General features: G+C 32.6%; 1 protein-coding gene across 1 annotated transcript; it reads right to left on the bottom strand.

Moving 5' to 3' along the window:
* Positions 1–3122: 3122 nt before the first annotated feature.
* LOC18033649 (aluminum-activated malate transporter 2) lies at positions 3123–5359 on the bottom strand. Its single transcript, XM_006424047.1, has 6 exons — positions 5077–5359; positions 4836–4976; positions 4444–4716; positions 4237–4355; positions 4000–4143; positions 3123–3590 (listed from the first exon to the last, which is right to left on the bottom strand). The coding sequence occupies exons 1-6, from the start codon at positions 5357–5359 to the stop codon at positions 3123–3125; spliced, it is 1428 nt and encodes a 475-aa protein (XP_006424110.1).
* Between the last annotated feature and the right edge of the window lie 11599 nt (positions 5360–16958).

Genomic DNA, 16958 nt, shown 5'->3' with positions numbered 1-16958 from the left:
CCGGCGTCAAGCCACTAAGAAAGGCAAATTCCGCGAAGCCCATCATGACAATATTGGTAAGCGGCATCTTCTGCAAAGTCCAACATCACAATACTGGCAAGAGACTTTTTAGGACCAAAAGTCTAAGCAAACCAAGATCATGTATTCATAACTTATGCGTTCTTTCCATATTTAAACTCATTTCTCTTATATATATTTCATACATTTTATACATAATAAAATAACCAAAAGGGAGGGGGAAACTCTTTCATAATTTTAAAATTTATTTTTGCCACTCGCCTTGTTAATCAATTTTTAATACCTCATTTTATTTTAATCTCGAAACAATAATGGGAAAATCACTTTATCGAAAGGTAAATGTGATATTTGAGCGTACAAATTGATTATTGGAGACATTTATAACTTAAAACCTATAAATTTATTTGTTAAATATTACATTTATGATTTATCCTTCAATATTGTGTCTTAATTTTAATATCTTGACACCAAGGGTGAAATAGGTTATTAAAAATTTATTAGGGATCAAGTGATTAAAAAAAAAATTATATCCTGGAGTAAAGTGTCATTCTTCCGAACCAAAAATAATGCTTCTCCTTAATCCTCTACAAAATTCTCTGCATATTTTTCTTCAGTAAAGTCAGCAAAACAAACCAACATCTAGAGTGGAGATTACTGTGGAGGGAAAATAAAATGTTTAAGGTAAGTCAATCATTTTTTGATACTCAATTATTCTTGTTAAGATGTGTGGCCATATTTGTGTCCTCACGACCAAAAAGACAACCTACCAAGCAGTGATCTCTAGATACTATTATGGAGGTCGAACGACGCATGCATTATATTTTGCAGAGACATCAAGTCTACGCACCTGATTTATAAAATCACAACAGATAGACGCAATAAAAATAAATCTTATAGATTTGTGGATGAAAGTTTTCTTATTAAATACATGGTCCAAAGCTATTACATGTGGATATGCGATTTACTATTGCACATGCACAATCCCTTACCTAGTTTTGTTTATGCTTTTACAATAGTGCTCAGGTCTAGCTTAAATTCAGATTTTGCAAAATGTGAACTTTCCGATCTGCACATAATTATTTCTTTTGTTGCATAAACACATGCCCTTCTAGAACAATTCCTAAGTCTGCTTCTAAGAATTAGATTTTATCAATCCCAGAAGTAACTAGTAAGCCAACATCTCCTGAGGCTGCGGCTCAAACTTAATTATGATGATCGAAATTAATTAAATGGCATGGACTACCGTATGAAGCGTAATTAATTGGGAATTCTAAGAAATTTAGGAGAAGAATTTTACATTAAGCCGGATGGAAAGATTTTTGCAAGTACTGTTGCTAGGCCGATAATGTTGACAGTTTCCTCTAATGCTCGACCGAAAGATCCACAGACCAAAGATTATTGCCACTGAGCAGCAGTCAGGTAAATTTTAAGTTAATATATTGCACGAAATTTTAAGTTAATAGATGCCTCCACTTTTATTTCTTAGCAATAAAAAAATACAAAAAGAATAGCACACATCACCAAAGTGAAGTAACTAAACATGTGCTACACTCATTACATCATTCTAATTATATAGTCAAGAGCACTTCACTTTATGTAATAGTATTTTTTTTAGGTCAATTATGATGCCTATAAGTTTTTTTTTTTTTTATTACATGAGATTATTGCTCAAATTACAACTCATATTACATGAGAGTATAACTGATATTTACAAATCAGACTATTACTGGGACCAACTTTACATCAATGCTAATGGAGCTCTGCCCATATTTTAACCCTCACAAATATTCGAGGGATGTCCACTCCTCACTCATGGGTAAGGAAGAGGACTGCCTTCACTCAATTTTTAATTGAGAAAGGAAATACCCCACAATGCTTTTGTGGGGGTTCGAACTGATTCCCTCCAAGTTGGAGTGCAGCAGCCCTGACCACTCGGCCAAAGGCCGAGTGGCTATGATGCCCATAAGTTGAAATCTTGTTTTTAATCATTTGATAAATTGACTCTCCTCTACATATAAGTTCCAACTGTACGGACAAGGATAAAGGATCGGTTGATATTTTTTTGCAAAAGTTGAAATTATTATGTCAACATAATCAAATATTTGTAGTGTAATACAGTGCATCATATATGATAAGTCAAAAAATGAACTACACTTATAAATTAATGTTATGAACGGGCTTAGATTATTTTTCTTATTCAAGTAATAATAAAAATTCTTATTCTCCATACCGAATAAAATCATTCGTATTTAGCTTATTAAACAAACGTAGTTCAAATCAAAGTTTACTTAAAAAAGAAAAAAATCCAGATATGAGTATAATTCTCATGTTTATTCTATTTTTTCTGTAAAGAACAGATTCTAATAAAATAAACTATATTCTCAGTCAGGGATAGAGTTAGGGTAAAATTCTGGAGGGGCCATAATCTCATAAAAGTAAATTTTTGGGTGGTAAAAGCTGAAAACCTGCATTTAATTATCGAGTTAAACAGTTAAAATATTAAACTTGCAGGGCCAAATCACAAAAAATTTTATTTTAAAAGCTGAAATTATAAATATCTTATATGTATTTATGTAATTTTTTTGCTAGTCTGAAAGAAGTTCCCCTCTCATGTCAACCAGAGATAATAGATTTAAAAAACATACATTAGGGATGTTTATTATTACCCCGATAGTCGCTGCTGAATGGCTTTGTTTGGCTAGCTATTCAGTTCGATTCCTGGGGAAGATGAGGGTTACTAATTATAATTAGCCTACTTGGAAAAAAAAAAAAAAAAAAAAAAAGAAAGAAAATTGGCAAAGTGCAACATAAAGGGAATACTACTATTAATTTTGTTTAGAAAAATTCCTATAGTTATTTTTATTAAATTTATATTGTTTTTTAAAAGGTAGAGAGTAGACAAAGTCTAAATCATTTTTTCACCCTCTACTTCTCCCAAAATTTAAACTCATATAGCCAGCTAAAAAAAGATACTTGAAAACCACTCGGCCAAACTTGAAGGTAGGACTATAGTTAAAGTCACTTCATATATCCAAACTTTATAATAACTAAGTTCGGATATAATCATCACATGATAGCTATTATTTTTCAGTATTAATACATATTTACGCCTTCAAACTTCGATCAGCCATTGCAGCAGCTGGAGTTAACTCAGAAACAGTAATCACAACGTGAGGGCAATCAGCATTAGATTTTTCAGCACCACATTGTCCTGAGCGGGGCTTTTCTGTAGAAACAGCAGAATCAATGCTCTCGAAGTTTGCCGCAGATGCAAGTTCGTATGCGGATTCAGCGACCTTTTCAGTGCAATTAACAACATCAATCAGCAGTGAGGCAACTGTGGCCACTGGCACCACAGTTAAGAGATCACAATCTTCCCATATGCCTGATTTGAGCAAAGTATTGAGATTTTTGGCAGCAGATTTTGCGTTCTTAATGTGGGTATCAGCAGATGTTATTGGCTGCTGAGACGTTTTTTTGATTGCCAATGTCAATTCTTTTAGTGCTCTGCCAGATTCCAAACTCATTTCTGTGCATGCCTCCTGAATTTTACTTTTGATTTCTGGAGCTGCCTGCAACAATCGTATAAGATACCTGAGTACTTTGCCACGTGATTAAATGCATGAGTGTACCTAATAATATTCCTTTTAAAAAATTAAAAAAATATTTTGCCCATACATAAACCTTTTAGTAATTTCTATTATATACGATCCGGTCTTAACTTATTTTAAAAAATTGTAAGCTGACATTTATGTAAAATTAAGATCCTTTCATGATTTGATCTTTCTAATTTCTAATTTTATGACACGTATCCCTCAATAATAATATATGGTTGAGATTTAATTATTATTATCTTTTTCTACTAATTATTAATTACCGCCAATACCCATGCATATCCATTTTGCTTGAAGAAGCTCGAATTCCGGTCCATTTATTTTTTTTTTTCTATAAACATATGGAATTTAACGTAATATATTATACCTGAATTTCAGTGTTGAGGTAGCCATTTAGTGCATCAATTCTATAGGCACATTGGCGCGTGAGATTTCCAATTTTAAGGTACCTCTGCCATGGATGGCGAAACTGAAACCTGCCGTGGCCGGGTTCCCATCTTGCAAAATTGGCCTGCGAGTCAACAAAATTAGTGGACTATAGCAACATTGATCAAATTAATTAATTTCATATAATCGAAAGTGCAAGAGAGCTTTTTATACCCACCAAGGATTCTTCTCTGCTTTTTGAATTGAGAGCACTTTTATATTCTTGCATGAAAGATTTCTCATCCTTATTAGACGACTCTCCATCCTCCAATGTTTTAAAGTATTCATTTCCAAATCCTGAACAACATTTACCTCTATTAGTTGGAACGTTTTTTTATGTCATGTATTTGCGTGGTGCACAACAAATATTTGTAAAGTTTCATACCTTCTAAGAATTTTCCAAGCTTTTCCAAATTGGTAGCAATGAGATTGTGAAGATCTTGACCAGCCCAAACTGGGCAGATCAAAATGGAAATGATGATACAGGCAGAGCCACCTATGATGACTGTTGATAATCGCTTGTGAGCCAACTCTAATATTTCATCATCTCGGAAACCCGATACCGATATCAAAGAGAATGTTAATATAAATATTAACAGCCCATAATCATATCTTGCCTTGATAGTGGGGAAGAACCTTATAAATGTTGATGCGGCAGCTGCAACAATAATATTCATAAACACCAACATTTAATTAATTAATATCAACAATGATTGACTGATTGCGAAACTATGAATTTGGATATTCTTATGTGTGTTATTGCATTAATTCATTTACCTTGAATGAAGACAAAAAACCCAAGCAATATGGGCTCGCCAATTTCCCCGGAAAGGCTGGCTAAGTGATGGGCTCCAACGCCTAAACCTCCAGCTACTAATGTTGCCAATCCTCTATTCAGCCCTTTTCCAAGGGTGGCTCCTGAAAATTTAAAAAGAAAAAATACACGTGTCATGATTCTATTGATCGATTGTATGTACAGTGGAGATGTATCTTAAGAAACTTCAAATGACAAACTTACCGACAGAGAACTCAAAAACAACAACTACAGTCATGACAGCCCACATTGCAGAGACACCGAAATTGTCATAAAGTGGTTGATAGTAGTAAAATATTGAGACCATGGTAAGTGCAAGTCCAACTTTAATTGAATGAGTAATTCTTCTAGGGTCATCTTTCCCAAGCTTTATTACTTTGTTAACAACTTCAACCACATTGGCTTTCGATTTTTCAGGCAAGCTCTTAAGGTACAGCCACATGCGAGCAAATAGCCCTGGAGGTTTCTCATGGCTAATGATTTCCATAGGTAAATAGGTAAATTAAAATTAAGGCAACTTTGCATGAACTGAGAGAGAGCCAGAGATCAAAGAGGGACAAAGAAGTTAAGAAATAAAGAAATGGATGGTTTTGGAGGGCTCTAGTGGCCTCTACTTATAAGAAGAATGGCCTCCTTTTTGGGTGTTTAAAATAATATTTTTCAATTTCTGAGGAGTGTTACGTTTGTATGCATGTTTTTGTGTCCTTTTTTATGTACGGTAGTGCTAGTACAAAGAAATTTCAGCGAAAGGACTAATGGGTTGGAACTTGGAAGTGCTTGGCTAAATGTGTTTTTTAGGTCTGGGCTGATGTTGTTTGTTACCCATTAACAGTAGTGGGTGGGCCCACAATTCTGAAGGTAAAGTAAAAGTCGCCCACCATCACCACCGTGTACGCTTTGGCAATGGCACTTTGTTGTTACTTTTTATCTGGCACCAGAGAATGCATATAGGTACGGGGTAGACTATATATGTATGAACTGTTTCCCATGGTTCAAAAGCTAAAGAATATATCAATGTCATGAACATTGTTTGCAAGTAACTCATAATTTAATATATATATATATATTAGTCATTCTCTAGTGTTATTTATTTTTTATGCGGATACACTTTAAAACTACAGAATTTAAGAAAGTTAGTTTTTAACCCTTTAAAACTGCATGATTTTATAGTTCATTCAATCATTAACTTTTTTAAAATCGCATGTTTTAAAAGTATGTCCGGTCCTGAGAATGATTATATATATATATATATGTGCCGAGACTTTGTTAAACCGAATTAAATGATTTGTTTTTGTTTTTGTTTTTTTTTATTGGAATGAGCTTTTGATCAACTCGGGTGATGGACTGTCATTCGGCCGTCGCCCAGTTTGAAAACAAAGAGACTTGGTGATCGATGGTCCATCGTCCGATTTTAAGTTGATAGATACTGTACTTAAAATGTCACGTAAACTTTTCAACATTATGTGCTTTGCATGTTAACATTTTAACGCCGAGGACAAGATGAGGGTGTTAAAATTTATAAAGGAATCTTAGTAGACCCATAAAATATAAAAATCTAAGATGGACTAAGGGTGTGTTTGGGAGTGACGTGCTTTAACTTTTAAGCTGCAGTTACTATGGAGTAAAAGTTACAGGTGTGGAGTAGAAGTTGAGAAAAAAAATTTACTAAACTACCAAAGCACAGCTACAAGTGTTACCAAACACTTTAATAGTTGGGTTTTGACGGCTCAACTTTTTCACCACACTTCCAAACGAGCTATAAATATCAATCGTACAATCTATAATATTGTTTATATAAAATAAATTTGGGCTCCCTAATATCTTTTAGTTAGGGAAAGGTTATTTTAATTTAAATTTTTTATTTAAAATTTTGACATAAACTTCGAGCTATTAATTGTATGCAATTCAGGAATAGGTATTGAAAGTCAAAGTACTATTTAATTATGTCAGTTCATCGACTATTGGATTGTATAAAATTAATATCTGAAAATTTGTATTAAAAATTTTAAGTCAAAATTTTAAGTTGAAACAATCAAACTCTATCTTTTCTATGTATCTTTTTGCAAACCAACTACTGAAATTATTGCAAAATAGGAATAAACCAACTTTAGCAAACATTTCGTATAAATGAAAAGGATCAAAAGCTAGAAATTGACATATTTACATCAATCAAATCGTAGCTACAAAAAGTGGTTTAGGGTTTTATCACTTTTGAATCAAAGAACTAAATAAGCTTATGCTGTTAACTAGATAAAACCCATCACCCTTCATCTTTTATGCCTTCACACGTTGGCCTCTTCTATAATTAACAAATAAAACTGTTACTTTTTGACTATCATATACGTACAATTTTCATTTTTCATTTTTTTTTATCCATCAGATTTTGATAGGGAATATGCTTGAGTTTCTTCTTTGAACTTGAAAGCAAATCTTTTCTCAAATATTCTAACCAAAACTATCGGTATGGGACTATGGGTAATCGCTAAATATGGGAATCAAACAAAGAGAGAGGACAATAATATTATTTAATAAAGAAAAGGTCAAAAAAGGCAAATATTTCAAGTCCTTGTCCTCTACATTTTCTTCAATTGTCACATCCAAATTTTTTTTAATGTACGGCTACAAAACATGTTGTTCGTGGTTCAAATTAAATTCACGTATATATTTGTACGATCAAATATCTCTGGCAGCCTTTGTTCTATTTGATTGATTGATGGAGAAGAACTGATGAACACAGCACCGCTAATAGCTTGAACATTTAGAATATGTGTGGTTGGAATGGATATGCTCTTGTTCGTGCAATTAATTGATTTGGTGAGCTCCAACGTTTAGAATATTTATCTAAAACAACGATACTCTGATTGATGCTGTGCTTCAGTGCATCTTTACGAATGCTTCACTGTCGATTATTCACCTGTTGCATAAAACAACTTTGATGGGGAGCTAAGATAATATCTTCATAACAATGCAAGCCGAAAATGTGGCCATTGCTGTGGGTTTGGGTAGGCTATTATCAATGATGAGGGAATAAGAACGAAAGACACAAATATGAGATTACCTCTGAGATAGTGAGATGTTCGATAAAATGCTTGCTTTCGATTTTTTGGTTTAGCTATAGCTCTCACTGGCATGATGCTTGCACATGATCAAAAGTCAATAGATTTTGACTAAATACTCAGTTCATCCCTTTATTTCATAATATTGTTAAAACATTACTGTTTTTATTTTTCTAATTGTTAGATTTAACTTTTCAATGATAAGTTATTTTTTTTTTTATGTACATTATCATAAAGTAGACTCAATTGAAGGGTATTGCTCAAGATGAAATCTCGGTGCTTGCGCTGCGTAGCACAGTAATGAGCTTACAAATGGCGAATCAATTTTTAAGAGGAGCCTACTAAGGTAGAGTTTTTATCCAAAAATAGACAGAATTTGTATCCAAGCTTGATAAGAAAAACAATAATGGTACATATTCCAAATATTAATTCCAAAACACATCTTAAATGATACGGCAGCTAATTTGTCATCTTACTTATAAATTTCTTTTAAATTAAAATCGACCCCTCTAAAATAATTTATTTTTAATCTTATTTCTTTATTACTCCTGTATGCCTTTTACAACTAAAATTCTTTTCAATCTATGGTTTTTGGCTTGGCTGCAAGCTAAAGGAAGAGAGAGAGGAAGTTTAGGAAGAACAAACCTTCCTGTTTCTTATCAATCATGACACATTTGTAATTTGTACTAAACCATTTTACTATTAGTAAAAAATCTGCACTTATACATACATACATACATATATGTGTGTGTATTCTGCAATAAGATATTGTAAAATTAAATTTTTAAGACATGCCGCCTATATTTATTGATTCTTATTTGTTTATTTTTTATTATTTATCAGGTATCTACATTATTTTCTTGTGATTGAGATAGCAGATTTGGATCAAAAGAAATAAGAGGAATAATAGGGTGTATAAATTTGGTAGAAGTGTTTTGCATTCGATGGTACCATCTCATTGCTGCCCAATCCACTTTTATTGCATTGCAAATGAAACTAAGACATGAATGATTGCTCCATTAGTTCAGGTTGTGTATTTTGGAGAGCAAATTGTCCAGTTATCGACATAGTTTTTTTTATCCTATATTGCATTGCATGTAGCAAACAGTAAGAGGAGGTTACACAAGTTGAAAATGCTCACTGGGCAAGAAAGTATAATTACATGACAGAAGATTAATAGCTTCCGTCCAGTGATTATTCATATTCAATAGTTAGCAGCAGTTAACATAGGGAAGAGTATAAATAAACATTGTATTTATTTCAAAGAAACCCAAGAGAATTAGCTTTTTCTGTAAACTCAATATGTGTTGAAAATTAATCTACACTTAAGATTTTTCATTTATGAAAGACTGAAAATATTCTTCAGCCCTTACTAAAATGTTCACTCTTTTTCTCTTTTAAAGGAAAATTCATTAACTTAAAAAACATAAAATCGCAAAAACATAACATTCTGATTTTATTGTTACTATAAATCAGAATATCTCAAACTGTAAACATCCATGAAATTAAAAATCCACAAAAGAGCTAAATAGAAATATGAGTTATTTGAAACGATAACCAACCGAAACGCTTGTCCTAATCAAGCCAAGAATGCTCTGCTCTGCGCGCTATACTTTTGTTTTTCTTTTTACCTGATCCTGGCACAACGCTTTGCTTTCGAAAGACCTAGGTGGTAGCTTATCATCTGCTCTTGCTCTCTTTGTCAGTCAGATAGCAGCAAGGAGAGGCTGGGGAGAAAGTCTGGCTACCTAATCTTACAGGGGTATCTCTTTCCTTAGTTTCAAAGGATTGAAGAAGCTGTAGGTTTTGGGTATAGCAGGACTTGAACCCATGACCATTTGGTTAAAAGCCCAATGCTTTACCAACTGAGCTATATGCCCCAAAAAAGGTGTAGTAGTAAATAAGGATTGGTGTGGAAAAGAAAAAAATATTCCCTCTCCCTTTGGTCGAGAATATTCCATATTCCCTCTTCTTCTAATCATATTAAAGGAGCAGGCTTGCAGTCGTTTGTAAAAGTCCTGAACAAACCTGTGACCAACCTCTTAGGATCTTGGACAGGCAGGGGGAGCGTCTCGTATTTCTTTTTTGGTATATTCTCATATGATCAAGTATTACCGAGTACTTCGAAGATTAAGGAAGAAAATGAGATCTATTAAGAGAAAGAAACATTCTTCTTCCAACAAAACCTGTCACCAAGCTTTGACAAGTCGCTAACTTGCTCATTTTGTGATAGGGTGATAATTCTATGAACTGAGAGTTATCATAATATTTTTAGACTTAAATCAAGATTACTTAGAGAGTAATTGATGTGTTTTAGTGCATTTTAATGATAGTTTACATTAACAGTTATTTTAGTTTAAGTTTAATAAAGTTTACTTGATTTTGAATAATTGTGTGCTTAAAACATATGTATAATTGTAGGTAGCCGGAAGTTAAATTTTCCTTGGAAGGATACTGTAGCAATAGGTTTACAAAAAGGACAAAAGAACATGGCTATAGAAGAATTAGAGAAAATCTGGAGCAGTGCAGAAGTTGTAGCCATTGCTGTAGCAACCCGTGCTGTAGCAATCCTGGAACAACGACAAAAAAAATCTTGTGCAGAGCAATTAACAGATCGTGATCTATAGTTTCCTAATCTGGAAGATGCGCATCCTAGACCTTTGTTTACCCTAATTTTGGACTATAAAAGGGGCACACATGCAAAAGAAGAGGGAGGCTGAAAACCAAGATCATAAACCGAAAAGAAACAAAGGAAAAACAGATTTCAAGTGCAGAATCGAGGCTGCACTAGTGGAAAATTTACGAGAATCAATTAGAATTCAGTCTTTCTATTTTTTCTTTCGAGTTCTTGTTTATTCTTTGATATAGGAATGTATTTGCCGGTTGAACCTTCATTGTTTAGTTTTCTTTTGCAAACCAGAAACTAATATTATTTGTGGTTGAGTGATAAAAATCTTAATGGCTCATTGATGGAATTTATATGTTGCTGCATGTTTGCTATAGCATTTTGTTGTGATAGTATTCATTTAAAGTCATTATTTTGGTTGACCACTAATTTAATGATATAAGCTAGGAAAGAGACTCAAAGGGTCTCTCTTAGTGGAACATATCATCATGATTCTTGGTTTTAGATTGGGTTTCCTAGATTGAGTTCAACTTAATTCCAAAAGGGCCATGCTTAATCTAAAATTAGTGATGAACTAGATATAGGGATTCACCTTGTAGGTTAAATAGAACTTAAACGTGTAATGCTATATCTTATGTTGGCATAACAATTGGTCACTGTTAGGTTGCATATAGATATAAGATATCCAACATGCGACAGCTGAGGATGTGTGAGAATTCTGCCCAGTGTTATAGCAGATGCTACAGCAACTGAACCAAAATTTGCACGAATTAGTCAAGTCCATTAAGAGAATTTAGTCACTCAACTACTTCATTCCTATTGATTTTATCCTTGTGTTTGACATGAGAATGTGCTTTTCTGCATATTTACTTATTTCATTTTATTAGATAGTTATTAGTTTAATTGTTCAATCTACTTTCAATTCAAGCAAAACTATTAAGGCTGATGTAGCAATTTCCGTGACATCAGTCCCTGTGGAGACGATCTTGAATACTCATCATTATATTACTTGTTGTGTACACTTGCACATTAACACCCATAGCATTTGAATTTAGACTCCAACATAGGGCCCAGTCACCTCCCTTCTTCCCAACCTCTGGCAGTCAAAGCTTTAGGGAGACTTGCTTCGGTCTTTCCATCGATATAAGCAATAGGTATATAACGTTATCATAAATTTCATAGCAAAAATCAAACTCTGAAAATAATTTGACAATAATCTAGCATTATAGTTTGATGACATAATCTTTCCAAATAAATTCTTCAACTCCATCTTTTTATGCTTGGCTTCTGGCTAGCTTATACTTCAATCTCCTTACAACTCTCGATTGACCTGTATATATTAAAAATAATTAGTTAAAAATAAAAAGCTAAAGGTTTGTAACTATTTGAAAAAATATTATGATTTCTCCATGTAATATCCTAAAGATAAAAGGAAAACGGCATCGACCTAGTGACAATAAGAATCACATACTCTTGATAATTATAAAACAAATAGAAAGAATAATACCACATTACCTGCATTGGATGATTAGAAGTAACCATTGCATGAATGGCATTGTTGTCTAATCTATATCTTTGTAGTTCACCACTTATTATTTGAGATCTCTCGAATGAAATAATATATAGGAATTACAAGATCATTATAGTAAAATATTTGACAAGCATTTTGGATAAATTTTATTAATTTCATACCTTGGTTGTCTTCTTTTGTTTTTTTTCTTTAAATAATTTGCTCACTTTTAGATTGCTTTTGCTTGTAAAGCTGATGACCATTACTTCTAACTACTAATGGAGAAAGAATTTTGCTACTATGAATACCACGAAGCTCCCTACACTTTGTTGTGCCATGAACTATATTGTCGCCAGGTTGACTAATTTCACCATTATCTCTATTTAACATCAGTTTTGCTTTCAAATCATTTAAAACCTCCCACGCCATATTGCAATTATTCTCATTATTAGTTGCTAGTTCAGCTACATCATAAAAAAAGTTGCACATCTTATCAAATCTGAAACCTTCAGGTTTGGTGCTGCAATTGTCGTTACTTACTTTCACCTAATTGATGTGACATCTTCTTATGTCCTTTCTCTATCGCCTAAAAATATACTTTTCAGGAACATAAAATATTTCCTTATGAATAAGCACCGCAATGACGTGTCAACATAATATTTCCTTAAACTCAAATAGTCAACATTTGCAATTAATCTCCCAATTAAACTCATTAAAAGAAACTTTAAAATGGTCACGACGACGATCCTCTCCAACTTAAACATCTTCAACTACTACAAACTTTGAAGTTAAAATATTTGTTTGACATGAAAATATCTCACAAAAGATTTTACATTTTAGCTTTTGCTAAAATTCTCTAAATTTTTCCATTGTATAAGCATATCGGAATTGCTGCTCCATGGCATAATGAGTAGCATAAGGGATATTAGATTTAAAATCATTAAAATCAACACGATTTTGTTTTTTTCACCTTGTCTCGTAGTGCATTGCCTAAATTGTCGAACTAATTGTTTTAGAGTAGTTTTGAATTTACATACCTGTCAAAGAACACATGCATACTCTCACTATGTTATGTAGTAGACATTCCTACCCAAAACATATCCTTCACATATGTTGGCACCCAACATTGCCTCTTATTATACAAGCCTTGCAACCATACATTGTTATGAAGATTATATTTTTTAATGACCACCATCTAACGTTCATCAAAATCAAAAGTTGTTAAAGAATCATAAACAACATTCTACAAAGTCAACATGATCAATTCATAGTTCTTGTAACCTTTCAGTTTTTCTAGAAGCATTATATGCTACACACATTGCCTACATCGCGCACGTGGAAAAACGACTTCAATTGCCTTTTGTATGGCCTTATCTTGATCAATGATTATGGCATTTGGAAACACAACCAAACATGCATGTAAGCCGAGATCGAAAAAGCCATACATATGTCTCGATGTCCTCGTTGGAAATCAAACTACATCCTAATATTGTTGACTGTCTATGATGATTGAATCCAACAAAAGCATAAAATGGCATATCATATTTATTTGCTAAATATATTGAATCAAATATAATAACATCACCAAATTCTTTATTTGCAGCTTTACTCCTTGCATCAGCCCAAAATAAATTTTTTTAACTGAGCGTCTTTATCTAAATCCATCATATAAAAAAAAATTGGAGTTGGTATCTTGCATTTTTAAGAAATAATCATGAACTATAGAAGCATCTCATCCCCAAGCTATAAGCATCTTACTTTGTCTAAACATTTCATACAATCTTTTTCTAAGAAAGCTAAATTCTCATGTCCTCCTACTTCAACCACCAAAGAATTAAAGCTTTTATTTGGTTTTATTCCAGCTTGATAATTGAATTCCAACTTTCTTTGAATAAACAACTTCATTGCCCTATTGGTTTGGAGAAAACGAGCCTTACATGGTGTGTTTAGCTCATGATTATAGTCATATGTAATGGATCTTACTCCCCACTTTCTATCAAGGCATTCTGTTGCCCTTACTTTAGCCTTACAATTTGTTTTAGATGTTGACTGTAATATAAAGGGATGACTTGATAAAGAATTTGCCTTGCCCTTGCATGAACATGAAAATGTTACATATTTCAACTGTCCATTGTCTCCTGTGCTAGAAGTTCTTTTAATAATTTTGAATCTCATTATCTTCCTACATATTTTATAGAACTCAAAACAAATCCTGAGCTGTATCAAATACCATGCCAATTTTTGGCTCAATAATTTCTTTAGCGTTTGGTTCATTGCTTATATCATTCTCATCATCAACCTAATTCAAATAAAGCCGAAAAGTCTAACTAATTAAATTCAGCATCAATTAATACAAACACAAAAAAAAAACAATTCACCTCAATAGTAATGATTTCTGGAGAGTCTTTTAATTCTTTTGATCCTAAATCCGCCGTCTCATTTGAAAGCCTTGCTCTTCCTACTGTGTTGTGAAGCAAATCAAGATAGATGAAACGATAGATTGATCATGCGTTTTGCAGCTAATGTTAATTACAATACGATGATTGATGTTCCGTTTTGGTGAGCAATTTTGATGGTTGTCGAAGCCAGTAAAAATAAATACCTACTCTAAATAAATTGTGTATAGTGATTGAGCAGGGTCGTGTCCACAGAGATCGGTAATTATTTAAATCCTTTTAAAATATAAAATGCAAAATGGGGGAATTGTTGACAATAATAAAAATCAAATTAAAATAACAAGAACGCAAATTAAAATTGTAATTCAAATTGGGGAAAGCTCTGGTTGAAGGAATTAACTCAGCTTGATTCGACTACTGATCATTGATTCAAATATAAATTATTACTACTTATGAATAGACCGGTTATAGCTACTGAGACCCTCTAATAGCCAATCTCTCCTTAACTAGTTGATAACCAAGGTACGACCGTTGATTATTTCCCTAATCAATAGACAACCCTAGATACGATCATATGATTTAATCAATTGACAGTCTGAAAAAATAGAGAGACCCAAATCCTAATCAACAAACGCATACGATGGTTCATTTAAATTAGATTGTTTATTCTCATAACACAACTCACTGCTATGTTATTTGTCACAAACATTAAAATCTTCATACGATGAATCCTTTAATTGACAATAGATTAAGTTGATAATTAAATAGTGGCCAATTATCTAATTAACAAACATAATCATGACAATAATTCAGATAATAAACAAATACCCAAAAAATAATAAAACAATTAAAGCATAAGAAAGATCTCACAGTAGTGATGAATCAAAGCTTCATTAACCTTTAACCAGAATAATAGGTTTAGTTCTTTATAGAGAGAAGAGAAAAATTTAGATATAAGATTTCTTTCTTTTCTCTTTTAAAATCCTCTCTTTTCATAATAGATTCCTCCCTTAAATACTCTTCTTTCTCTTCTCCTCTAGAGTTCTTTTTAAAATAAAATACTAATATCTGAAATATTAAATTTGTAATTACAAAAATAACCAAAAATACAAAACACGTTAAACTAAAAACTGCAGGTTCATAGCTGACAGCATGCGCCCACGCTTATCAACAAAGTTCTTCTGACGCTCATAATTTCTCCAAGAAAACAATCATCCCCAAACATCATCTTGTAGCTCAATTTTAGCACCAATCAATAGAATTGCACCTACAAAAATAAAGCACAAGTGAATCACTATTATTAAGTGCAAAACATCGATATTAAGGGAAGTAAACAATGCAAAACTAGTGCATAAATTGCACTCTAACAAATTCCCCCACACCAAGATAATGCTTGTCCTCAAGCATATAACTCATGACTAATCCCAAATCTCCACTCAATTCTCATCCCAACTCATCCAAAAACAATCTTAAAGCATACCTCAAGAATTTAAGTCGATCAACATTCGAGAGATAAGGATTTTAAAGCATAGAATCTCATAAGTTAGAATAAAAACATTCAACCACCAAGAAGATCCATTCAAAATTCAAGTGCAATAAGATTTAATAGCCCTCTCATTGACTTCACTCCATGCACTCAAAGTGTTTAGGGTGTCATTTATGCACTCAAATAAAATCAAAGAATGCTATTACCATAAGCTTGCTTATATATCACATCTCAATCCACAAAACATGAATTAAATGCAAAAATCTAAGGGTCTTAAAAAGGTTGCAACGGTGTTAAATGAAAAAAGAAAGGTCTATGAAAGAAAAAGAGATCAAAATGAGAAGAATGAACTCATTGAATGAACTTATGATATCAAAATGCTTATTTCTACTCAAGTCGCTAAGAATGTAAACATTTTTTTTTGTTTTTTTTTGTTTTTTTGTTTTTTTTTTTTATAAATCAAACAAAAGAAATGAACCTTGCACAATTTAATTCAAGCATAATGCTTGTTGATCTAATTGAGAAACTTTAATACAAGGTAGAAAAAGCAACAAAATATATAAAAAATATATCCACACAATGAGTCCAAAAATCTCCTTAAATTGAGGCTCAAAAAGAAGAAAAATGGTTAAGTAGACGGGGATAATTAGATGGGTAATGGTTAAGGCTCAAACAAAGATAACAAATAAAGGTTTGCGGGTGGAGAAAAAGAAGAAAAATGTGAGAATAGAAAAATGGAAAGTGGTTTGCCCTTATCATTTTAATGCATAAAATCCCGTAATACGGCTTCAACATGCATAACAAAGCAAGTTCTAGAATAAACAAACTAAGATTGATATTCGCATAACAAAAATAATTAGAGCAAAGTGGTTGCTCATCAATGAATCCTAAATCTAGGTTAAAATCTGTGATAGATTGTGAAAATTTTTGTCCCATTAACCTAAACTTTATAACATCTGGAGTATGCAAAGTAAAATCATTTGGTATATTAAATTGAAAAGTAGCATAGAAC

The sequence above is a fragment of the Citrus clementina genome, unplaced genomic scaffold (assembly GCF_000493195.1).
Source record: "Citrus clementina cultivar Clemenules unplaced genomic scaffold, Citrus_clementina_v1.0 scaffold_8, whole genome shotgun sequence".
Lineage (NCBI taxonomy): Eukaryota > Viridiplantae > Streptophyta > Magnoliopsida > Sapindales > Rutaceae > Citrus > Citrus x clementina.
The sequence above is the reverse complement of the archived record's forward strand: the minus strand, read 5'-3'. Positions and strand labels throughout refer to the sequence as shown.